Raw genomic sequence first — 26,936 nt, 5'->3', positions numbered from 1 at the left:
GTTGGCTTTTCCTTGCATTAGTTCTGTTGTGAGTAGGGTGTAGGAGTGGTAGATAGATATTAGATATTCTACATTTCCTCTCAGAACAGGTGAGATAAAAAACAAAGTAGCTATGTGGTACAGCTGATGCTTTGCAAGCAAAGGGTAGAATTCGATATCAAGCTCTTCCACTTCTGATTACACAAACTCACACACACACAGAGAGTTGCTGTCTAATAACAACATGGAACATTCCTCGGTACCAGGAAAAACATACGAGGTGGCCACACCACACTAACTGGCCTTTCACAGAAATTGCTTCCTATGAGTTTCCTAGGAGGGTCAACAACACTCTTTAAAAATTAAAGTTCAGAGTCTGGGGGCAACTGCTTGGGGGCACCAGTGAAAGTCTTTGTGGGCACTGGGCTAGATGGACCAGTGGTCTCAGTTGGGATGAAACAGCTCCTATGTTCCTATTGGAACTCCCCCAAGGAAGTCTTTGGGACCTTTTCTCTCAAATATAAATGACCTTTTCTTTTGCCCTTTGCCAGGGCATCCCAGATCCTTCCCATCTGCCTCTGGTGTCCCAGTGGAAGACCTATCCTCTGTTTTTTGGCACAGCCATCTTTGCTTTCGAAGGCATTGGAGTGGTAAGTCTTTCCCTTGTGTGTGCTTGGCTTGTTTTGCATAAACATTTAATTAGGGGCTTGGATGCAGCAGCTCCCTGGCGTGCTGTGAATCCCGTAGCACTTAGGCATCAGTTGCTGAACATATGGGATGGCAATCTATGCATTCTAGTCATAGATATTTTCTTGTTGCCTCAGTTTTTGGAGAGAGTCCATGTTTCCCTTTGCAGGCTATTGATAAGCTTGCAGAAAAATGGTCTGGGGTACTGGGATCAAGCACTTTTAGATTATTATTTTTTCTAGCTTAAAATTTGTATTTGCAGTTGTGACGCATAACCGATGAATAGCTTTATTTTTGTGGTCTTCAGAGCTGGCTTGCTGGAGGAAAGTGGGGTAAAATGGGAAATGTTTGATCTCTCCCATCCTTCCCTTTGTTCCTCAGGTAATTGTCTCTTTTTATGGAGCAGTGGTTTTAGCTTCAATTTAGTTCAGTGGCGATCTTGTTTCTGAGCTCCTGGTGCCATTCTGAGATGCATTAGCTGAAGAAGCATTGCGTTCACAACAGTACACTTCTAATCAGCACTGGTTAGGTCACAGCTGGAGCAACTGAGTTCAGTTTTCAGTTCTCTCATTGAGAAGTATGTCAACAAATTGGCCAGGGTTCAGAGCAGGCAAGGTGGTAAAAGGCTTAAAGTGCAAGGTGTATTATGAGACTCTGAAGGAAGTAGATATTTGTTTAGTCGAAAGGGAAGGTATGAAATGGGTTTGTATGATCACTGTAGGGAGGTTGAGAGGCAAAGAGGTTATGCTGAGTACATCTAATCAGAACAGCAAGGAATGTTCTTAACTGGAAAAGGTAGTTGATTTGCACATTTATAGAATCTCTTGTTCTGGTTGACTTGCACGTTTGTAGATTTGAGTGAAAAGGACTGCAACGTTTGGGTTGGTCTGTGTACACACTGTCAAATATCTAAATTCAATAACTAAAAATTCTGTTGGAAAACTGACCTGCATCTTTGCTGTTTTGATCTTTGTTGATTGGTCCGCAGCTTTCTTTCTTTCTTTCTTTTTTAAAGCAGGATATTTAAAATATATACATGCATATATGGCGGAAATGCAATTTAAGTATTGTAACGTTATGACTTGTAGGTCTCATCCATGATTACTTGTGTTGAGTTTTGAAATCTCTAAATCCCTTCTATATAAAGCATCTCTGCTTGTTTCTGTTTTTCTTTGTAAAGTGCAGATTGGCTCATTGGTCTATGATTTCAGCAAGGGTCAGGGCTGTATCGTGTATACAGTACAGTATACACAATGTTGAAGAGTCGTTTCCCCCCTGACCTATGCACGCTTGTATTCTCTGGAAGCAGCAGTTGTATTTGAGTCCCTGTAGATTGCTTCTTGTGTGTGTGTCTTTTTGAATCCTGTAACACAAGAAAAGTGTCTTACATTTATTTGGCAAGGGCTAGAATGGCAGACGGCTAGAATGGACGGTGTTCTCGAAGCTACAAACATGAGCCTGACCAAACTGCGGGAGGCAGTGGAAGACAGGAGTGCCTGGCGTGCTCTGGTCCAGGGGGTCATAAAGAGTCGGACATGACTAAATGACTAAACAACAATAAAGAATGGCAGAAAATGATTTTCAGACAGCTTTTAGAGATGGACTGAGGCTCAGTATTCTTAAACGGTTGAAATTTCCCAATGGACTTTGAGCTTTTCATTATTGGTACACCAGGAAAGGTAGCTTTAGCTGTCCAGAACATCCAAACATGACCCACTGAATAAGGGGGAGGAATTTGAACCTTTGGATGGAATGTTACTTAGCAACTGTGCTTCATGTCCTTTATCGTTATTGGGTCACTGTGTAAACATCAAAGCCCAAAGTCGATTAAGATTTCTTCATTGTTACAGAACATCCTGTACAACAATGGCAGTAATACATGTTCCTTAAATGAGCAGTGTGAAGAAATTAAAACTTTTGGTTTTTGCACTTTTGGTTTTCTTCCACAAATAGAAGCCCATTAAAAATAAGATGCAACATAATTAGTGGAACATAAGATGCATCTTGTATGCCACCAAAATAAACTTTATATTAAAAAAACTACATTGGGGGCTCAGTGGTACTCCAGAGGTCTTTCCCTGGTGACTGGATTAGACAGCTAACTGTTCAGTAGATTTATTGGTGGCTATAAGTTATCAAGATCTAGACATCTTCAGTGTTCAAGAGATGGTGTATTTTGTTACCAGATGCTGGGGATTAACAGCGGGTTGATACTGAAAATACATTTTTGGCATCTGGCTGAATCCTGAGGAGACTGGATTGATGAAATTGGTCTGCCCTGGTGCATTGTGTTATGTTTTTTGAGGTTCTGTGGCAGAGTTCACGGGCTGAAGCGTCATTCGAGTAAAGAATAAGGTGACTTAAAAGATTTTTCTCTTTCCCCACCAAGGTGCTCCCTCTGGAAAACAAGATGAAGACCCCTCACCATTTCCCCATCATCCTCTATGTGGGAATGGCAATTGTCAGCACCCTCTACCTCAGCCTTGGAACCCTGGGATATTTGCGCTTTGGAGAAAACATCCAGGCCAGCATCACTCTCAATCTGCCTAACTGTTGGTAAGTTGAGGCAAGGGAAGTCTCTCTCCCGGTGCAAATGAGATTTTGAATGACAGGTTACACTTGGTTGGTTTAGAATGGAAATACGCAGATAGATGCTGAGGTGTAGGAAACAATTTGCAAGAGACCTAAGGCACTCACTCTGTGGCCAGAAGATGTTCAAGTGGAGTGCACTGTGTGTGTTTGTTTGTGTTTGTGTTCAAGCCTTCATGCGTTCTGGCTCCTCAAGAGTCATCCTTCTGCCCTGTGCTCATAATCACTCTCAACAGTCCACTTTTCTTTCACTCATCTTTGTGTTTTGACTGAGATGATCCAGAGACCGGTTGTGGTGCTATAACCAAGCAGATACTTCCTGTCGAAAACTGATGATAAGGACAAACACTTCTGGGTTGCACTGGGTGTAGCCATACAGGAGGCTAGTATCGCTCTGGGGAAACATATTTAATGGGTTGCTGCCATGGAAACATTAAACATTAAACCTGTAATTGCAATACGTCATCTTGCTTTTGCAGGTGACCTGCCTACTTCTTATTTGACTTTCTTAGGATCCGGTACCTGAAAAATTTCCTCCTTCCTTATTCACGTCCCTGAAAATCTGTTTACTATTCAAGTAATTTGACTACCCGTGTTGCCACATATTGGACACTGCCTCTTCTGAAAGTTCATTGCTGGTTATGAAACAGTGGCTATGACCCAGTCTGCAAGCACTAACTTAACTTAAATCCTTGTTTCTCTGATGCACGGCTCAATTCATGCTGGAAGCTTTTTGGGGGGTGGTTATTCTCCACGTTCCTGTGATACATACTTTACAGGCTACAGTGGTGCCTCGCAAGACGAAAAGAATCTGTTCCGTGAGTCTCTTCGTCTAGCGGTTTTTTCGTCTTGCGAAGCAAGCCCATTAGCGGATTAGCGGTTTAGCGGCTATTAGCGGCTATTAGCGGCTTAAGGGATTAGCGGATTAGCTGCTAAAAGGCTATTAGCAGCTTAGTGCTTAGAAAAAGGGGGTGGGGAGCGAAACCCCCCCCCCAGGAATCGCAAGACATTTTCGTCTTGTGAAGCAAGCCCATAGGAAATTCGTTTTGCGAAGCACCTCCAAAACGGAAAACCCTTTCGTCTAGCGGGTTTTCCGTCTTGCGAGGCATTCGTCTTGTGGGGCACCACTGTACTTTGAAGCTGAAGGCGCAATGCAACATGGGGCATCTTTAAATCCAGAAACCCCTAAGGGGACTCGTTTGCATGTTACATTCTAGAGAGATATTTTAACCTAGTGCGATTCTTGGGCTCTTGAGCCCTTCTCTCCCTTTGAAACAAAGTGATAAAGGAACTGGTATGTGCCATATTATTGGATGCAAGATCTTCCTGACAACCTAATATTCTCCAGGAAAGCATGGAAAGGTTCCAGCTGGTTAAGGGAATACTGCATTGAAGTAAACACAACATGGGGAGTTTCAGTCACTACTTTGCCTCAGCAGGAAAGGGAGAGATGTATCCATGCCAGGTCAGGATTTCTTAATAGAATATAACGAGAAAAGAGACTCCCATACTTATTCAGACATTAGCTGTGCAATTCTTTGTGCATCTATGAGAAGTTTTGCATCAAGCGTTGCTTTTCAGATGGACTTGATTTTTTAAAGCAGTAGTCCGTTCTTGTATTTCAAAGGATGTTGAAATAATCTTTCATCATTGCCAGTGATACTTAAACCAGAACTTTTTCAGTTTCTGTTTGTCATCTGAGTTTTTATCAGCTAACACTTTGCAAACTTGTCCGTTACCAAATCAGAATGAAGGAAGGGTTGAAAGACAGGGATTGTGGTGCTCTCTAGCGGATTCCTTGCTCTACAACCTGATGCTTCAACCTGAATCTTTCTGAAAATGAAGGGCTATAGTTTCCACAGCGCTTTGAAATCGGGAAGTGCAAAATACCACATTAGGTCAGCCTTGTGCGTTGCAGTGTGACACACTTCTCTTAGTAATCAAAGGCAACTCATGAAGATACTGTTCAAAGCCAAATGGGTCCAAGCTGTGCCACTTGGATGTAGCACACAGACCAAGTCTGTGCCTTGGTTTTTAAAATATATATGTCACAATCAGATCTTTAAACATACTGGCTAAAAGGATGACGCCTGGAGTTGCCATTTCGGAGAGAATAACATTAAAATTGGAATTGCCTTTCCATAGGAGGCCCTAGACAAAGCTTTTGCTGGTTGCAGTGATTTATAAGCCCTCAATGTCTGCATAGCTGCTTTATCTTTTGTGCAAAGCCCATTTCTAGGGACTAAGCAGAGCTGAGGTTTGCGTCAGATGAAAAAATATATAATTAAATGTCTAGTGGTGGTTGCTTTTGCTGACAGTCTTGGTTGCTTGTTCATTTATTTTTTATTTTATTGAAATTTAAAGGCCATGTTAATTGATCAATAGTTTTGTCGGCATACTTTAAAGTGTTGGCGATTGAGGGGTATGTCTCTCTTCCGCAACTACTAGCCTGAACTGAGGGCCTCCTCCTGGCTGATGCCAGTTGGTCAGCTTCAGATGCTTCTAGGCGAACTCAGGTCTGCGTGAGCCCACCGCTTTTGCGGTCAAGAAGTCACCTAACATGAAGCATCTGAGGAAACTGCAAATGCAAAGCTGGATCTCTCTTAACTACGTTTTAACAAACTGAACACCAGCATCATGCATGTTCACTCCCTCGCTGGAGCAAATTCTGTCATTGGTAGCTAAATAGTAGGACAGCACCAACACTGATCAGATTTCTCCTGGATCTGACTTTTACTTTAGACTGTGATTTCAGATCTCGGGTAAAAGGGGACGCTGATTCACCATCATAATGTGTGTATTCGGACAAATGGTTTGTCATCATTTATTATGGGGAGCATCAGTCGTAGGAGGTTGCAGGAGGTTGCAAAAAGTGCCTTGTAGTGTGGGAAATGGCCCCAAACTGGCTATACCTGGAGACAGAAATACATTCCCCCCAGCAACTTCCTTTGGCTGTGATGCTGGCTGTGGAGATTTGGAAAATAGCACTGAGTTAAGGTTGATTCCCGCCCCCCATCACTGCATTTTCATTGGTTTGGGCTGTTTCATGTCACAAAGGTGCCTTAGGGCGCTCAAAGAAGATCTCTTTTAGGCGTACCTGCGGCACACAAAATGTTGCTGGACTACTGCTCCCAGACCATTGGTCGTATGGACTGGGGCTAATTGGAGTTGCAATCTGGCAACACTCGCCTCCCCGATCTAAATCCAGAAGTGCTGGAAGAAATAATTGCTGGGTGTTGTGGGTGGAGAGGTATGATATTATATAAGCTTTTTCTCTGCCAGCAGCACTGCTTGTGTATGTGGATTTTGGTGCTTGCTCTGAGCTCATTTTGTGCCGCGTATCCACTGCTACCAGCCTGCCACGCAGATGGGCAGGGAACAACTCTGTAGGCAGAGTGGATACGCCACATGACTTCCAGGCATGGGATGTGCGAAATCAGCACTTCTAATTAGGACTGGGAAGCTTTGCTGTGCTGCGGAACACACCTTAGGGAAGTGTTCCATTGCGTTGCCGGAGCGTAAAGACCTTTTTTGCAAGACAGGGAACAGACTGTTCAGTCGGGGCAAGGGGCGGGATTGTTCTGAACATGGACTTTGAAGCCACCGAGGATTGTGCAAATTTCTGTTCCTGTCCTGTGGCAAGCAGCTGCATGGCATATTATTTCTGTTCCTTGCAAGGCAGGAACACTTTCTCCTCTTGTCTACTGTTCATTGCATTTGTTCAGATCACCAGAAGGCCGAGTTCTCTGGGTCCACATCTTTCCCATCAGTCAGACCTTATATGCAGCTCCTATTGACCCTCTTTCTGGAGAAAATAGCCTAGAGCAGTGGTTCCCCATTAGCTAATTCAGGGCCGGATTTAGGTTTGATGAGGCCCTGAGCTACTGAAGGTAACAAGGCCCTTTATATGTCCTGCTGTCCTTGGTCAACAACAGATTGTCTCTGTTTTTTGTGTTGAATATATGCTGTATGGTAATTTATGGATCTAATAGGTATGTAAAGCCATTTGCACATAACAAACTACGTATTTGATCAAAGTAATTGTTGAATTGAAACCAGTGATATTTTAGGGAGAAGGCTAGAAGGCAGGGTCCATTACTTACATCATAGGAGCCTAAACAACAGAAAATACTGTTGCTGTATGTAGGTTTTATTTTATTTGTTTTTTATCTTATATTTTGGAAATGTACTTCCAGTTTTTTCCCCTTTAGATTTTTTTGGCGCCCCCAAGAGAGCGGGGCCCTGAGCTATAGCTTGTTCATCTTATATGTAAATCCAGTACTGAGCTAATTACTGAGGAACCCCTATTTTTCAAAAGCCAAGCCACGCTCCCTACTTTTGAAATTTTTGATAACTCTGTGGTAGTTACCTCTGCAAAACAATTTTTTGAAGAAAATGTGGGATAGCCTCTAATAGGATTTTAGGTATACTAAAAAACAGACTAGGACTGAGCAATATCTAGTTTTCAACATTGTGATATATCAGCAGCTAGACGGCAAAAATGACAAAAGTTTAGTTGTGGGGGAGGCAAGGAATGGGGCTGCAGACCCTTGCATGCGTTCCGCGGACCCTAAGGAGTCCCCGGACCCCTAATTGGGAACCACTGGCCTAGAGCTTTGTCATGCATTGCAAGCTGCAAGGCCCAGAGGACAGAGAGAGCTCCACATGCACAAATTCATCCCAGATCTATGCTGAAGTTATTGTTTGAGTTTCAGAGGTTTGTCTTGTTATACAATCCATGGGGCAACTTTTACTTCTTTGTTACTTAGCCCTTCCTGAAGTCTTCCCTCCATAGATTTTATATCCTTGTTAAACATCTGTTGGATGCCCCTCACCCCATTTCAATAATATATGAGACTCCATCCTCTTTTTCTTTCACTTGTCTGGGGCCCATGTTTTCTAGATATTCACTTACTTTTGCTTGGCTACCTTGACTTTCCATTCACTTTAATAGTTTCTATTTGTATTAGCTTTATTTCTGTTTTCACTAGGATGCTAATCAAATGAGCCACTGTGGTGTAATGGTTAAGAGCGGTAGTCTCGTAATCTGGTGAACCTGCTTCACTTTCCCGCTCCTCCACATGCAGCTGCTGGGTGACCTTGGGCCAGTCACACTTCTTTGAAGTCTCTCAGCCCCACTCACCTCACAGAGTGTTTGTTGTGGGGGAGGAAGGGAAAGGGGAATGTTAGCCGCTTTGAGACTCCTTCGGGTAGTGATAAAGTGTGATATCAAATCCAAATGAGAATTCCAATTCATTCGCTTCCTTGCTTAGTTCCTTGATAATACATATAACTCATTATGTGCCTTCTGAATTATTCATCTTAGTTCCAGTAAATTATGCATTTGATTTTCAGTAAAGTAGTTGATATATTTACTTATTGTAATCTGACATTTCGGCTGTTGCTGTGGATAGTCAATTCGTAATTAATTTCAGTTTATTTGTTTGTCTTAACTTTGTGATTCAGTAATCAAGGGGTTAATTAATTTGTCATCCAATTCATTAAGTTATCACTTTAGAGTTAGTTAGTAATTCAATTATTCATTAAATAATCACTTTGTAATCCAATTTATTGTTTTATTATTTCAGTTCAAAGTTCATTTGTTTGACTTGGCTTAGTAATTCCGTTCCTTATATGCCTATCACTTGTGTATGAAATCTTTGATCCACTATTTCCTTATCAGTTTATCGTTAGTTAATTTATATCTTCAGCTTCTGTACATTCCTTGTTCCTTTCACCAAGTCCTAGTTTAACTTTGATCTTATTTCTTTCTTCGCTCCTGTAGTTCAATGTCCAGCTGCCTTTCTTCTTCTTCTTACGGCTGCAAAGTATTTCTTTAGCTGCACGGCATTCTGCCTTGCCGCCTCACTTTTTGCCAAAGCTGCCTGCCAAAGTAGCAAGTCCCTCTTGGGGTGCGGCACCCCAGTGGCTGCCATGCTCCTTATAGGCCCCTGTTGGATCTTCAGGAAAGGTGTCAAGGTGTTGCTAATGAACCCTCCTCTCTCATGAGACTCCTGTTCTGACCAGCTGTAGTGGCTGAGAAGCAAGCTCAGTGCAGCATACACTCAGAAACTGCAAATAATCCGGAATGTGGCTGCCAGACTTGTGACTGGGAACAGCTGCCGGGACCATATAACACCGGTCCTCAAAGACCTCCACTGGTTCCCAGAGCTCAGTTCAAAGTGCTGGTGCTGACCTTTAAAGTCCTAAGCAGCTTTGGCCCTATATACCTGAAGGAGCGTCTCATTTAGCCTGGACACTGAGCTCCAGCTCCTCTCACACCGATGGCTCGCTTCCCTTCTTCTCGCTTGTTTGTTCTTTTCCTGATTTTTGATCGTTGCCATTTTTACGTAACACGCTGTCTTCCACGTAAACTTGCTCTATGGGTAGCTCCTGAAATAGCTTGCCTGTGAGCCGAGCTGGTGAAAGTGCAAGCAGCGATGACGTCTGTATTGCATAGGACTTACACCCGCGCTAAAGCTTGGCTGTGGGAGAAAGGGAATAATCAAAAACTGTGAAATATTCATGACTGAAACTGATAAAAAGCACTTTGAAGGTATGCTTCAGCTTTTCCGTTAAAAAAGAATAAAGTCAGGGTAAAATCATGCTTGCTGCTGCAGGATAGGACGGACGTCTTTTCAACTGCGCATAGAAATTCCTCAGAAAGATGCAATGCAAAGGTTTTAGGTTACTGATCATAGAAGTAGCCGGGTGTGTAGTTACAGCATCTGGCACAGCTCAAACATTGGAGTGAATGGTGCTGTTGTGGAGCTAGTGGCCTAAGCAATTTTTTGGTGCTCTTTCAAATTTTCTCTTCCCTTCCCCCGCCTAATCTTCATGCCCGTCTTTTTTCATTCACTTGCCAAAACAATGTTAACGCATTTGGATGCTCTATAGAGGAAAAAATAAGTATATGCAAATTGGGTTTTAATCTGCGTAATTGTGGGCATGTAAATTTGGCTTCCTTGACGTGGTCGTTGTGTTTTCGGAGGGATTGTTTACAGTATGTATAACCCTTGGCATATGGCTCCAAATTATAGGTTCAAAACCCAATGTGGGCTTGTGAGTGCGGCTGATAGCTGGCTCCCTCTTTTGACAATGTGAAAGCAGACTTCTAGAATGTTACAGCTGTCCTCGGGCAGAACTTTATTTTTTTTTGGAAAAACATAAATTGTGATTATTGCAGTCCATCTAATCTTATAACCATCTTGGCCACTCCTCTTTCCACCTGCTCCTCTTTTAAATCGGGGAGGGAGAATCTTTTTCATCCTGGAGATCACATCCTCCCCTTCCAAGGGCCTCACCCTGCGGCAGGCAAGGCAGAAATGTGCAGAGCGTTAAATGTAAAGTTTACCTTTGTACATTAGGCCAGTTTCTTCACACTCCTACACACACATTCCTCTCTCTCCTCCAGGCTGGCAAGAAGCTCTAGTGGAGTTCAAGTCCAGGCAAAAACCCTCCAAGAGGGGGCAGAGTAGGTGAAGGTTGTGAATCAGTTAGGTGTGTGATCTGAAGAGAGTTGCTAGGGCCAAAGAGAGTGTGACCTGGAAGGCACCATTTGCCCCCATCCCCAGGCCTGAGGTTCCCCATCCCTGTTGTAAGCAGATGAACCAAATAGGATGTAGCATTGACTGGCCTCACCCAGTGCCTTTCATCAGTACTTCCTGTTTTATTAAAAGAGGAAAAGAACCCTGCTGGGTTAGACCAAAGGCCTGCTAGGGATGCATCCTGTTTCCCACAGTGGCTAACCACATGCCTCTTGGGCATTCTGAACCACTGTTTATAGTCTACTGCCAGAATGGGTTTTTTTTTATATACCGCAAAGCTTTGTTTCATGATACTGTGGTTAAAAAACATTCCGAAAGCCACCCAGAGAACAGTGGGCAGCTTTTATATACAGTGGTACCTCGGGTTAAGAACTTAATTCGTTCTGGAGGTCCGTTCTTAACCTGAAACTGTTCTTAACCTGAAGCACCGCTTTAGCTAATGGGGCCTCCCGCGCCGCCGGAGCACGATTTCTGTTCTCATCCTGAAACAAAGTTCTTAACCTGAGGTACTATTTCTGGGTTAGCGGAGTCTGTAACCTGAAGCATCTGTAAGTAAATAATTGCCAGGTGCTTAATGTGCCTAAGTTGCAACCTTACTGTACGTACAGTAAATAAAATAAAATAAATAAGCAACATGAGCAATAGTCGTCTCCTTCTTTTGTTCCCCAGCACTTCTAATCCTAAGCTTCATCTTCTATGGGTTTTTCTGTTGACTTTTTAGAAGCCATCTAAGTTGGTGGTGGTTGCCACATCTTGTGAGCTCCATAGTGTGGAAAAAGTGCTTCCTTCTGCCTTTCTTAAACCTTTTACCCTTCAGTTTCATTGGATGGCCCTGGGTGCTGTAGTATTATGAGAGAAGAAGGAAAACCCCTCTCTGTCCACTTTCCCTGCGATCACTATACATAACTAAGATACCATTACCCTGAGCTGTGCACAGTATTCAAAATTTCAGTGCACTGTTGAGTTACACAGGGACCTTACAATATTGGCAAGTTTTAATTCATCCTCCATTCACACACACTGCAGTTGCAGAGTATCTAGATATCTTTCCGGCTCGTTTGTTTTCAGCTGTTGAGCCAGCCAGTAATGAAAATGCATAATTACATGCAGAACTTCAGTTCCTTCCAAGGATTCTGTTTATTTCTATTTTTGTTCTGAAGAACAAAGCACCCCATTCACCCTTCATATCTATTTCTTGTCTTTTAGCAAGGCCATCTAATTTTTTGGCGTTGATGGATTTCATCAGCACAATCACATGTCGTGGTGGGATGGCCTGCTGTTATCTTTGCTGCATCTACTTGTTTTGCTCTGAGATGAACTTTAGGAGATTGATTTCTGACACTTCACAGGTTCCGTTAATGAAAGTAAAATCCAAACGGAAGAGTCTATGAAAGAAATTAACCCTTTGGATAAACATCTGTACATAATGGGGAGACTTCCCAGTGTCCATTTCAAAGAAGGATCCTTAGGTTGTCTCCCACTAAGTTATACCCTTAAGTAGACCTACTGTAACCTAAGCCCATTGATTTTCTGTAGGTCTTCTCCAACTATGACTTGATTAGATACAATCCCTTGATTTTTGCAACCCATGAATTTGTGATTATTTATGAAAGAAGAAATTCAGTGATTCTGAGATCACTTAAGGACAGATAGCTTTTCGGCATCCGTCCCCTTGACTCTGAAAAAGACATTACTTGCCCAAAGAAGTCCACGCCTCATCATACAGCAGCAAAATCCTTAGATCAGGGCAAGTGCCTTTCCGTGTTAAGCTTGGTCTCTGCAAAGCCCGGGATTGGAACAGTGTTCATATTCTCTCTCTCTCCCCCCCCCCCCAAATGGAAGTTGCATGCCATAGTCACGGGATTGGAGATCAGAAACATTCCAAATACGCTTTGTCTCTGGGTTGTGTTCATTTTTGGTTTTGACATAAATGCTTCACCTGGGAGGATGAGTGGATATAACTCTTGGTTCTTGTATTATTTATGCAGGTTGTATCAGTCTGTCAAGCTGCTGTACTCCATTGGGATCTTCTTCACTTACGCACTACAGTTCTACGTCCCTGCAGAAATAATCATTCCTCCGGCCATCGCTCAGGTCCCTGAGCGCTGGGCATTATGGTGCAATCTGCTGCTGAGGGCATCCTTGGTCTGCGTAACATGTGAGTAAGAGATCAGAGTGGTTGTATATTTTCCATTCCATTTTGGCACAGTGTCCTGAACAGGGGAATTGTAAAATTATGACTACTTATTCCACTTAGTGAGATGGCTTTACTGAGGTGTCTGAAGCAAGTAATAATGATTGCTGCTGACAAGAAGTTACTTGGTGGTTTTTTAAAAAGCCCTTGTAAATGTGAAGGGAAAGTTGCTAGCATGGGTTTCCGTGACAAAAATCATTTCTATAACTTATTTTGAGTTGAAGCCCACAGATGGAGTCTAGTATATAGAGTTCCTGTCAGTTGGCAAAGGGGCAAGGCGGTTTTGAATCTCCATGGGGTCCTTCTGTGACCCCATGAAAATTGACTCCGGAGGTTTGAGGGACCCTCCAGACCAATGTGGGAAGGGTGAATTTATTCTAAAAGCCATTGGCAAAAATTGTGTATATAGCATAATTTTAGAACCAGAGGACAAAACCAAGCATCTTTATGGGAAAATAAAAAGGGCTTATATGACAGGAATTGAACATCAAAGAATGGAGATGGAGATAGGCCAAAATCCTACCAAGATTGGTTTTCACAGATATAAAAGAGAACTTCCTTAAAACACAGTCTCTCTAGTATCTGACACTACATAGACCAGGCATAGGCAGACTCGGCCCTCCAGATGTTTTGGGACTACAACTCCCATCATCCCTGACCACTGGTCTGTTAGCTAGGGATGATGGGAGTTGTAGTCCCAAAACATCTGGAGGGCCGAGTTTGCCTATGCCTGACATAGACTATGCTGGATGTATTCAGCAAAACAGAAGATGCAAAGCTACATGAGCAAATTTTACATACATATTTGGAAAGCCCCATAATCTGAGTGTTTTGAAATACCCCCCCCCCCAAAAAAAAAGAATTGAGGGGGAGATGTTCCATTGATGTCAGAATGGTTTATTAAAATCTGGATGTTCATAATGGTATGTAAATTAAAATACCGTAAAAGAGCAAGTAACAAATAGCCAGACAAGTTTGGCTTTGACTTCTCTGTTCCCCAGCTTGAGAAGAAGTGTTGGTAGATAAAACTAGTCTGGCAAATGTTGACCATCACTGGTGCCAAGTGTCAGAATGGTGGAAACCTTGTATATGCTATTTAAGATCCAATATAATTTTATCTCCCAGCCAGTATCACTTGACACCACATACCGTCAATATAATTGCTGCTGGATACAACCCAGAAGAGGCTTTTTGTAAAGGCTTCAGGGAGAGTTCATTGCTGCCATAGAATATATTCATTTTCTCCTAGCCAACGTGCACTCATTCCTGCATGTGCACACAGACGCAAAGTGCTTGCCTAACTTAGGCAGGGAGACAGGAGGAATCTAGAAAGGATCCTTGTCTACAGATAAGTAGATGAAGAGTAGTATACAAATGCAATAAATAAATAAATAAATAAAGTAAGTAAGTATTGAAAATTAATGTTTCAAAAGAAAACAAACTAATTCAAATATGAAATCCACGTTTAAAACATAATAATTAACAAGAGAATAAAATAGTACCCTAAGCATAGAACGTATCTGCTGCTGTTGCTGCCAATGGTGGGCGGTGGCTATGGAAGCTCAGACTCCATGGCCTGGGTCTGCACTAAGAGACAGCCAAGATGGCCTCTTCAGCAGCCCCAGCTTTTGTAGCTGGAGTCAGTCAGGGCCACTCCCTTCCAAGCCAGGTGGGGAAAGACCTGCATTGCCAGGGGCAGCTCTTCCAGGACTCACAGCCAAGATGGTCTATAGTCTAGACCAGGGATGTCCAACAGGTCAACCTCGATCGACAGGTCAACCCGTAGTTGTTAGAAGTGGATTGTGGTCTCTTTTTCGTCCGCGGGGGGAAGGGAGCATTCAGCCCCTCCCCCTCCCTCTTTCCTTTATCCGTGCATGATTTCAAGAACGGAAGACGGAGTTTCCACTGGCGGGATGACTTATTGTTTATTGATTTATGTTGCAGGCCCCTCCCCCAAAAGCGACGGAAGTATTTGCTGTCCCGCCCCTAAAAAATGCTCAACAACATTGACCTGCACCCCTAAAAAAATGGTTGACAATTCAGACTTGGCTCCCTAAAAAAAGCCCAACAACTTTGACCTTCACCCGCCCCCCATGGGTAGATCATTTCCAGTTTTTTATTCTGTGAATAGATCACAGTCTCTTGGGAGCTGGACTTCCCTGGTCTAGACTAATCCAATAAATGCTGTTTTATTCTAATGGGCACAATTAGAATCAGAAGCAAAATTCTGCAACAAAAACTGATGCATCAGTCCAAGGGTGCTTCACAGCACCATTGGAGATCACAGATGTGCAAGAGTTTGAGCATTTGTGCTATAACTGAAGCTGCCATTACATCACAGATTGTATAGAGCGCTCAAAGAGATTTCATTTCTGATCTGACGAAGCAGCTGGTTTGCAGGCATAGGTATTGTATCCTATATTACAATGAGACTATCTAACCCACTGAAAAGAAATTTCACCCAAACAAAATTCCTTTTGAGGAGGATGAGTTAGGACTGACACCCAGGCCATGTCTGCACACTTTTCGATTTGGTGTTGTGGTGTTGAACAGGAAGCATAAGAACAGCACTGATATCCTGAAGATTGCTGTCCTTCTGTGGCACAGATGGCTGTAGCAGAGAGACTTAAGTCCTCTCAGCACCAAGTTTATTTAACCCATCTCCAAGATTATTTTTCAGCTATATTAATTCCTTCCTTTCCATGTTTATTCTTGAATGGCTTACTGTTCCTCCTTTGAAACTGAGCCGCAGAAAAGATGTGGTTAGCAAAAAGGGGTGTTAAAACTACTTGCCTTGCTTTCCTTTTTATCTATTTGAATTAAGTGTAATCTTAGAATGCGGACAGTTGTATTTTATAAGACTACAGTGGTACCTCAGGTTAAGTACTTACTTCGTTCTGGAGGTCCGTTCTTAACCTGAAACTGTTCTTAACCTGAAGCACCACTTTAGCTAATGGGGCCTCTTGCTGCTTCCGCACCGCCAGAGCACGATTTCTGTTCTCATCCTGAAGCAAAGTTCTTAACCCGAGGTACTATTTCTGGTTTAGCAGAGTCAGTAACCTGAAGCGTCTGTAACCTGAGGTACTACTGTACTTCAACAAGCCAACTCTGCTCTGTTTGGAGGCCCTCTTCCTCATTCAGCTGAGTGGAGTTTTGGTCTTCTACTCTAAAGTCCTACCCTACCAGATCCGCAGCTGGGCATTGACCAAAGCCCAGTGTTCTAAGGGATGCCTTACAATCATAGTGCCAGAACACAAACGCAACAGAAGGTGCCTTTCCCCCACAATTATTCAGTGGTAGCTATTTGACGGGGATGGGGGTTGAGGGCAAGCAACTTCCATTGAACTCTGCTGCCTTGGGGCCAGAGCACAATATTGTCTGGCCGTTTCTCAACATTATCCACACATGTATCTACCAAAGAAACGTCCAGGTAAAAAACAAAAACAACGTGGGAACTCATTTTGAAGATAATCTTGTTTTCATTTTATATGAAAGCAGTGCAGTGTGTGTGGTGTGACATCGAAGAGACAACCTGACCTGGAAACACCTGAGGAGAAACTTTGACAACTGCCTTCCCCACCCACAGCACACCTCTCAGATTTTGCCTTACAAAGCAAAAGCTTGTTTTGACTTAAGGAAGCAGGTTTTGAGGAGGACTGAAATGTGGGCTCCCCATTTTTAATGATTAAGGGCCTAACATTTTAAAGAAGCGTGCAAAGGAGGGTCAAGCTGCACAAACAGCTTTTGAAGGTGCCCTCCAAAGGGGAGAGTCTATGGCTATGGGTTGAGAGGAGGAAGACGCTGATCGCAAGGGGAAATAAGCGGAAGCAGATTCATGTTCTCCCTTTCATCTCTACCTTCCCTCCATCCTCTCGAGACACAGCCCCCACCCAGGAGTGCTCAGCAGGACCAGCGGATTAGCTGCCTGTCCAAACACAGCGTCATGAGCCCCTTTATGACTCAGCCAATTGCCTCATCTCACAGCAAACAGGATTTTAAACGCCCACTTAAAAAAAATAAAAACAGATAGGCAGCAAAACTAAATTACCCAGCTGCAGCTCTTAAGCCCTCAGGAGACAACGGTTATGCTTTCCATAGATATCAATTCAAAGGGCTTTTAAACTAGACCTCTCTTTCCTTTTGCTTAGCACTTCAAAACCCAAAATTACATCCTCTCTTCAGACACCCAAGCAGTGACGCAGACGTGCTTTGAGGCCAGGAGATCATTTCAATTAATATTCATGCAACCCACTTAATTGCTTTTATCCTTGCTGAGAGCCCAATAAGCTTTTACTTCCTTGCCTCTGACGGCACAAAACCGAATAGGGATATCTTCTAGAATGGAAAGTGTCCTTGCCCTGAGCACCTTTCCAGCACAGGTCTACTTCTCCCCACCAGATCTGGGGGAATCACTTGCAGCCACATGCCATCGGCTACCTAAATCCATCTCCTTAAATAGTACCTCGGGTTAACTTTGCTTCAGGATGAGAACAGAAATCGTTTGGTGGCGGTGCAGTGGCAGCGGGAGGCCCCATTAGCTAAAGTGGGGCCTCAGGTTAAGAACAGTTTCAGGTTCAGAATGGACCTCCAGAACGAATTAAGTTCTTAACCCGAGGTACCACTGTAGGTGAAGTGATATATCGCCCCAGGCCATTGAATCCAGTGTTCAAAATTATGTAACTTCACCCATGATCTCCTCTACTAGTGGCTAACCCTAAGCTTCTGAAAAACTCACAAGTAGGATAGCAGCCCTACTCTGCTGTTTTGCCTCCAGCAGACTACAATCAGAGGTTCTCTTGGTCTGGACATGGAATGCCCATTTAATTGTCACGGTGAATGGTCATTGATGGCTTTCAAGCCATGCATATATGGTCAAGTTGACACATGGGAGCTTGAAACTTCAGATGCATTTGCTGACAGAGGTCCTTGCATACACTAGACATAGAATGTATGCATTTTTTATTTGCTGTTGTAAGCTTCCCTAAGGCTGGAGGACAGTCTGTAAACACAGCAAATAAATACATAAATGGGATCTGTCTTTGCATAAGCTTAAATCCATTGCTACTGAATTGCGAATTGGCTCCTTCGGGACAATGTTGTGTAATCTGGACAAGTTAGCTTCCCTTTGCCAAGGGATACATAAACAGCAAAATGTGATTCCCAAACTCAAAGCCTCAGCAGCTTGTTCAGGCACATCCTAGCTGTTTGGGTTAGATAAGGGCCGTGACTTGTTTGCTTGCTTCTTTAAAATCGAACTCGGTCACTGTGAAATAGCTTCATTCGCTTTCCTCAGTGTCACAGTGAAGCTGGAGCTGCTGCATCCCTTGGAAGCTTCTCCCTTGTCAGTCATGGGGAATCCGTGGCACAGCAGAGGTTGCTGGGCACTACTTCTCATCCACCCTTACCAGGATGGCTAATGGGGGTATTATGGGAGTTGGAGCTCAATAACATCTCAAGAGAGCCACAGGCTCCCCATCCCTCCTCTAAACAAAGCATCCATTGTCTTGCTTTGCAGTACAAATAAGTTCTCACCCCACCCCAATACCCCACCCCTGTGTCACCCATAAAGCAGCTGAGTTTTTCATTTGAAAATACTGCATTGTTTCTTGCCTCCCTCTCTAAATTTGATTTGTCCTAGTCCCCCAGGCTTATTGAGAGCGTTCTTTTCACTGATAATATGAAGCCTATAGGAACTGGAAAAGCAACATCCTACTTTGAAAACACACCAGATTTTTTTCAGGAAATAAACCAATTCCTCCTTCTCTCTGGTCATGGTGATTCTTCTCTTTGAAGTGCCCTACTTTCTTTGCCAACAAAAGTCAGCTTTATTATGGAGAATTCTCCTCTTTTACTGCTTCATTTTAGCAGGAGTTGTCTATGCCTTAAAATACCACAGAAGCATCAGGCAGCAGAATCAACCCCAGCTTACAACTCTAATAATAATAATAATATAATCTGGCTGGGCTCATATTACTTTATGAATTAAATTTATACCCCCCTAAAGAAGGCCAGGATGGCAAACTCATGTGTTAAAACAATGCTATTAAAAGCATAGTAAAGACAATTATGTATATTCACAGAGATATTTTCAAGGTTGCCATGCACAGAAACTTTCAGTATTCAAATGCACGGGTAAACAGGAATGTGCTAATGTTACTTAAAGGCTTAAAAAAAGGTAAAGGACCCCTGACAGTTAAGTCCAGTTGCAAACGACTCTGGGGTTGCGGCGCTCATCTCACTTTACTGGCCGAGGGAGCCGATGTTTGTCCGTAGACAATTTTTCTAGGTCCTGTGGCCAGCTTGACTAAGCCGCTTCTGGTGAAACCAAAGCAGCGCACGGAAACGCCGTTTACCTTCCTGCCAGAGCGGTACCTATTTATCTACTCACACTTTGATGTTCTTTCCAACTGCTAGGTTGGCAGGAGCTGGGACTGAGCAACTGGAGCTCACCCCATCGCGGGGATTCGAACTGCTGACCTTCTGATCGGCAAGCCCAAGAGGCTCAGTGGTTTAGATCACAGCGCCACCAGCATCTCACTTAAAGGCTTACCTCTGTCTTAATTCTCTGACGCAATTTGCCTTCAGAGCATCAGTGTCAGGGCTTCATTTCTGGATGCAACATCTGGACAATTAACATTGTGTACTGTGTGTTGTTTTGGCCAACTTTCAACCATGGCTTCATGCCTGTGCTTGTTTTGAGACCATTATCCATAGCTTCCCCTAACATGCAAACTGTGGCTAAGTTTACAACATGCTGTGCCCTGGCTTGTATTACACCTCATGCATAGGATACAACAGAGGAACAGGGAAGAAGTTAATAAGCCAGGGATTTTGGCTTAGTGTTAAATGCATTTTTGCTGTGGGTCAGCATGCACCACACAGGCCTCCTGCTAATATACTGCAAGCTCAACAGAACAAATTATCTGCATCATATGCTCCTTGTTTGTGGCACTTGGTCATGCTGGCTGGGGCTGATGAGAGTTGTAGCCCAACAACAGCTGGAGGGCCACAGTTTCCCTATGCCTGTATTATTTAATAGACTTGTTTACAGGCATTTTTATTTTATTTTAAGGAGTGTGTCCTCGCAAAAGGAGTAGCAAAACAAAAGAACAACGAATATGCAATACAAAAACACTGCTTAAAGCTTATTAAGAGACCCAAGATCCTGAAAAACAATGGTCAGAGCATAAATCACAATCAGCCTGGCATTATCATAAAACAGAAAAACAGCCCCACTGTTCCACAGTCCAATTAGATCCAATCCATAAAAGCAGCAGAGAACAGATGAGCCCATTTAAACATTTGTCAGGATGGGACTTGTTTTATCTTAGATTTTTCAAGCACGGTTGTCTCTCTCTAGACGGGCTTTTACATTCCTCCAAAACTGTTACTGCTGAGAGGAGAAGAGAGAGGCGAGAGCAAGATGGCAGAGGCTTATGGAAGCTAATGATATACATGTTTTTGATAAGCTTTGCCTTTGCTGGAGCAAATTTGTGTATCATTTTATCAAATCCCCCAATATAAAAATGGTCTGGCTTATGTTTAGCTCAATATCTGTTTGTTTTCTTCTAACCTGAGTGCCTAGTTGTTCTTTTTTGATTTCTCATTTCCTTCAATACAATATCTTCTTCTTCTTCTACTACTACTACTACTACTACTACTACTACTACTACTACCTGAAGTCCAGTATTGTTGGTTTTCAGGCGCAAATGAACTTCTTGTCACATTTTTAAAAGAGAAGTCATAGCTTCTCAGCCTCACAGGTTTGTTGTGAGGATAAAGTGGGAAAGAGGAGAATGGTGTGTGGCTGCTTGAGTTTCTTGGAAGAAAGGCAGGATGCATATGTGATAGTAGATAAATGAAGCTATAGAATATGTCAGAATCCTACATTAATAAATTCCAAAGACTGTCACTCCCTTACAATATTACCTGCTCCAATTCTTGTGCTGAGGGTGAGATAGAATGAGATGTGCTGCTTGTTCATACCTCATTGGCCAGAAGCCAGTAGCACAAGTAATACCTTAAGATCCTCAAGTGGCTTTCTCAAACAGAAGGGGATGAGTTGCCCCCAGGGACCTGTGACTGGGAGTTCCAGATGTTAAGGCTGCAAGGGTTTTATGAGGGGTTATGAGCCTCCTCTGAAGTTAGGATGGAGTGGTATGAGCAGCTGGCTGGGGCTGAGACCCAGGGGGCTGGTTGGAGCTGGGGAACGAGCCAAGCTGACTTCATTGGTGGTTCTTTAGTGGGAAAAGGCCCTGTTAGTCTCTAGCCATGTCCTTCCCAGGCATGTATCCCCCTTGAGTATGAAGCAGCTGCTCTTACAAGTCTCTGGAGGTCCACTCACCCAGCCATTGCTCAATCTTTGGGAATTTCTAGCTCTGGCAGGGAAGTATTGGGGTTTGCTGTGCTATGGATCTGAAACAACATCCCTGTTCATCTATGGATAATAGAAGGGGAGGTTATTGGTGTGTGGGTCCTTTCAACCTAGCCTCAAAACTTCCTGGAAGAACGCAGATGCTATGCTGCTCCCAAATGAGCTAAACTGAAGCAAGCAAACTTGTGCTTCAATCCAAAGCTCATTTATTTGAAATGTGACCTTTACCCTATCCATGCATAAAAGTTGTGATGGTCTTCAACATCTAAAGTAGCGGTAGCAGTGTGGAATAGCATTATATGGTTCTCTTTCCAAGTGGACCATGGATTTCTGTAGTACTCCTGAGTAAACTTAAGAGTCTAACATATGGAATGTACAGTGGTACCTCGGGTTACAAACACTTCGGGTTACAGACTCCGCTAACCCGGAAGTAGTACCTCAGGTTAAGAACTTTACCTCAGGATGAGAACAGAAATCATGTGGCAGCGGCGCAGTGGCAGCGGGAGGCCCCATTAGCTAAAGTGGTACCTCAGGTTAAGAATGGTTTCAGGTTAAGAACAGACATCCGGAACGAATTAAGTTCATAACCAGAGGTACCACTGTATTTCTAAAGTTCAGTGGCATGATAGATCTGGGGATTGAATTTCCAAATTGCCCAGCCTCTTCCTCACCACTGTACCATCTCTGCTACTAGAAGGAACCTCTAGACTGGTTCTTTGGAAATTTTGTAGCTGTTGTTCACTGAATTGGACCATTTGCCCATCTAGCCCAATACCGTTTGTTCCAGCCGTAGCCAGCGTTATTGGACTATAGCTGTCATCATGTACCCTACTAGAGTTGGGACCCAGTGGCCTCTGGGGCGTGCCCTGCTGTGTGCCCCAGAGTGGCAGAAGGTCTTCAAGGTCTCAGGAAGGAATGTTTTGCATTACTTGCTACTTGAGATTTAATTAGGAGATGTTGAGGATTAAACCCAGGATCTTATGCATGCGAAACATTCTGCTGCTGAGTTTTGATCTCTTCCACTACAGCCTCCCTCTACAGCAAAGATGCCAACTTGAATAAAATAGGGGGGGGGGGTGCAGGTAAGCCATGCCCACATAGTCGATCACATGACATGGCACACCATTTGAATAGCAATGCCTATTAACCTGGGGGGGGGGCCTAGGCCCCTCAAATATTTTTGGGGGGGGGGGCAAAGAGACCTTGGCTCCTAGGAGTTGGCTCCTATGCTATACAGTGCTGGATAAATTCACAGTTTTAAAAAAATCAGCCACAGTGCTCTGTTTTCTCTTATACATTTAAAGTTGATGGCACCCTGTTGTAGCATCTACTTCGGCTAACAATAAATGTTTTCAATCAGATGCATTCCTAACCAAGTTTTTATTTCCTCTTGTTTCTTTGTGTCTCAGGTCTGCTAGCAATCCTGATTCCTCGTCTGGGCATTGTCATCTCTCTGGTGGGCTCAATCAGCAGCAGTGCCCTCGCCCTGATCATCCCGCCCCTTCTGCACATTGCCACCTACTACTCCGACGGCATGCATCCCTTGACCATTGCCAAAGATATCCTGATCAGTTTCATTGGTTTTGCTGGGTTTGTGGTGGGGACCTATGAGTCTCTCTTTGAACTCATTGTACCAACTCCCACCGCCGTCAACGCCACCCGTGCCTTATAAATGACACACTAAACCTGTACACACCTTTCTATTTTTCTTTGCTATAGAATATTTCGTCAGCCTGGCTGGATCCTGGTTTCCGTTGTAGCAACTGCAGTGACTTGTTGCCACTTCTTTGCTTCCCAACCGTATTTATTTTGCTGATTTAAATGCAAGCGGACAGTGGAAAAGGCAGGACTCCGATCCGCGTCTATGCTTCTTTATGTACAAGTCAGGGGCGGTTGATTTAAGAGCCTTCACAGCACAGTTATTAGTCTTTGATAAGAGTGGAATACTGTTGTCTGCTCCAGTGTGAGTCTCTCTGATAGAATGGTGCTGAATAGTCTGCAGGGATCTTGGTTTATACAGTCTCCTCTGGAATCTAGAGAATTAATAGTTCCAATACTGTCAAAAGGGTGGCAAAGCCCTTTAAACATCATGTTACCATTCCTTGGGAAGAGAACCCAAGACCAAGTGTATGGGCTGGAGGCACAAGATGCTACCACTTTGCTGATGCTAAGCAGGGTCGGGTCTGGTCGGTGCCTGGATGGGAGGCCGCCTGGAAACCACTTGAATGCCACTTTGGATTTGGAAGTATGATGGGATTGATTGATTGAAACAAACAAAAACCCTTGAATCTCTTTGCTGCTGTTCTGAAATGCTTCTGTCTGACAGCTTACTGATTGCATTGAGCTTCAAATGTGTATTTGCATTTTGGGGGAAATGACGTATAACTTGGAAGTGGCAACAAGCACAGAACAGGAGAGAAACCAACAGAAGTCTGTTAGCAGTTTTTTTAAGTGGACTGCACAGATTGAAGAGCCTGTTGGTTATGTTCCCTTCTTGCTTTCTGCCTTGCCCCCTTCTCCACCTTTGGGTTCATATCAGCACGAACGACGGAGTTGTAGGTAGACTCAGGTACAATAAAATACAATGTACAGTACTTGAACCACTCTAATTGGGCTGCATGCGAAAGATGGCAGTTTCTGTTGCTTCTCAGCAGTACTCCATGGCAGGGTATACGTGAGACCCTGTGGTTTCAAGAATACTGGGAGAAAGGTGCATGTATGAATTGGGCATAGGGTACGGTAATAATTTCAAAGAGGGAGGTAATATTGATTATAATTCACGGCAGGACATAGTCAGCTGTAGGATACAAGCCATCCTCTCCTGTTTTGCAATGGAAGTTGCAACAAGCAGTTACTAAACATACGGTTTTGAAGAAAAGGAAGCATTGACCATACAAAATGTATAGAAATCAAAACTGTTGATGCTGTGCTCATGTATTGGGTCATAATTCAATGGAATCTAACTTTGCCTACAAACGAGAGCCATTTTACATGAGAGAGGAAAATAAGCCCACCCATCTAGAGGGAGAGATGTGGGATGATTTTGGCTGCCCCTCTTGTGACTCCTATGCGCATTGTTGGGAGCTTGCTGTTGAACATGACTTTCGTTTATTGTCATCTGTGCGGTCTTCCCATGTGTACATTTTTTACTACACCTGCTGAGTAAAATGTCGTGTTAAAAGGCCCTGAAAAAGTAACCAATCAAAGCCCCCCCCCCCCACCAAAAAAAATAAAGGTGTTGAATATGTACATGAAAAGTCTTTTTAAAAAACCACCTTGCATTTTTTTGTCTTCTACTATATTATTTCCTCTTCTGTTGATACAGGCTTTACAGTCACATTGCTTTTTTTATAACTGGTCTGGGATTTTTAAAAAATGCAAAACTCAATGTGCCAGCTTGATTTGATGAAGTTATTTTGTCTAAAATTCAATTTTTGCACATTAGCTAACCATAACTTGGAGCGCAGTCCTAAATATGTCTACTCAGAAGTGACTCTTACTGAGTTCAACTTAACTTTCAGTGTATGTTGCATGGTATTGTACACTTACTATTTTAACAAAGCCCATTTTAAATTTTATAGTGGAAGCAGACAAACTTCCTTTTTAAAAAAAATTGCTCAGAAGTATATTTTAATTGTTTGTTACGGCATTAATTTATTGAGTATGTAATATAACTGCTAAAGTGCTTGCACATACGTACAGCTTACATTGCAGTGTCTTGCACTTCTGTCTTGATTCGTCAAGGCTTCCGAAGATTCCTGTATTTATTTCTCTGGGTGTAAGCCCTATTGAGTTTAATGGGATTTGCTTGTGGGTAAATTTGTGCAGAATTGTACTGTTAGTTTCTCAGCTAAAGAAAGAAAGATAGGATGTGCATGGCAGCTAGAAACTTAGAGCAGCTAAGCAATATGGCTGCCTTTAAAGAACTATAAAACCCCAAATTTCAGGCCAGGGGGTTAGAAGTGGGAGATTTCATGAGTGCCAGAGATTACACTTCAGACATTGTACTTTACTGTTCATAAAATAAGTTTCTGAGATAGCTTTGCCCAAGTGTAAGTGTAAGGAAGTACTTATTCATACTTCCTTTTTAAAAATGTTCCTTTAACTCACTCTCTCTCTATATATATATATTCTGGCTTTAAATATGTAATCATGATGCTTTATTTACTAGTCTCCAATATAAATCCTACTACCACTCACAGAGAAATGTAGAATAGCTTTCTATGCCCCTTCTTAATTCTCATAACACTACTACAAATGTATCCTTTCCTTTGAGGTAGACTTTAGGTTTACACTGGAAAAGCGTTTCTCTTCCTGCATGGTAAGGAAGGCAGGAGTTTAGAGAAATAGAATTAAAAACTGGACAAATTCACTATACAGTGGTATCTCGGTTTAAGAACAGCCTTGTTTATGAACTATTCGGTTTATGAACTCTGCAAAACCGGAAGTAGTGTCCCGGTTTGTGAACTTGCCTCGGTCTAAGAATGGAAGCTGAATGGTAGAAGGGCACCAGCAGTGAGAGGCCTCATTAGGGAAAGAGCGCCTCGGTTTCAGAACGGTTTCAGTTTAAGAACGGACTTCTGGAACGGATTAAGTTCGTAAACGTAGGTACCACTGTACTGTCTTGTTACTTAATGCTGAGACATTAATTGAAATTACTTACGTTTTGCCCACTGGATCCAGAACCTCAGTGTGGGCACTTACAGTGCAAAACCCTGCTGTGTCAGTAGGTAGAAATTAGGGCACAATATTTTTAGATTATATTTTACAGAACACTCACACAGCTTTAAGCAAAAATTACAAGAGATAAAATTAAAATGCCTTTAAGCAGTAATTTCACAGCAGGGACTCCTTTTTTATGAGCTGGCATTTAGGCAGTCCATTCCTTCAAGACTGTTTCTGATTGTTGGCGTATTAGTTTACTAGAATCATTAGGCTTACAATTCGTAGGGACTTTCACTTCTACTGATGTATCTTAAATTTTAGTGTCAGATTAGTGTCTAAAGACTAGCAGCTGTTTGTTGTAGGGTAAACAGAACAAGGGAACTTTAAAGGGGCAATGAAGCAATCATCCAAGAACCTGAGTTGCTTTCGTTTAGCCCTGGAGCTCATCCAGCTTCTCAGTTGAGTGCCATTTAAATTATTTTGAATCATAGAATCATAGAGTTGGAAGAGACCACAGGGGCCATCGAGTCCAACCCCCTGCCAAGCAGGAAACATGTCCTCTTAAAAATAGCCTGCTGGAAGAAGATGGTTTTTGCATTCTCTGGGTCAGAATGCTACCCTCTTCCTTTCTCTTCGTATTATGAGGTGTCCTCCTTGGCTTTCATCACTCCCATAATGTCCAGCATGGATAAACATTGAATTAAACATTCAATACCACTGCATTTAGATACATTTTAATCTGTCTTAATCTGTTACTGTAATGGTACCATAGTAATTTCTAGTCTATTTAAATATTAGCTGAAGTGCTCCTTTCAGTGGGAATAATGGTTCTACCTGACTCCTAGATAAATAAACTGCTTTAACAGCCATGAATCTTTAACTGGAGATTGTGGGGGGACAC

The 26,936-nt window shown here is 42.9% G+C and overlaps 1 protein-coding gene across 2 annotated transcripts in view; it reads left to right on the top strand.

Annotated features, from left to right (window-relative positions):
- Window positions 1–24,704, top strand: part of LOC310669412 (proton-coupled amino acid transporter 1-like) — a 40,063-nt gene extending 15,359 nt beyond the window's left edge. For both annotated transcript variants that reach the window (XM_083423281.1, XM_083423282.1), the window contains exons 8-11: window positions 531–629; window positions 3,056–3,222; window positions 12,791–12,960; window positions 22,780–24,704. In XM_083423281.1, coding sequence (XP_083279407.1) covers window positions 531–629; window positions 3,056–3,222; window positions 12,791–12,960; window positions 22,780–23,042 — 699 coding nt within the window. In that variant the 3' untranslated portion in view covers window positions 23,043–24,704. The remainder of the gene's footprint in view (window positions 1–530; window positions 630–3,055; window positions 3,223–12,790; window positions 12,961–22,779) is intronic.
- The last annotated feature ends 2,232 nt before the right edge of the window (window positions 24,705–26,936 follow it).

The sequence above is a fragment of the Podarcis tiliguerta genome, assembly GCF_965153285.1.
Source record: "Podarcis tiliguerta genome assembly, chromosome: 2".
Classification (NCBI taxonomy): Eukaryota; Metazoa; Chordata; class Lepidosauria; order Squamata; family Lacertidae; genus Podarcis; species Podarcis tiliguerta.
Note: the sequence above shows the minus strand (reverse complement) of the source record. Positions and strands in the feature narration are given on the sequence as shown.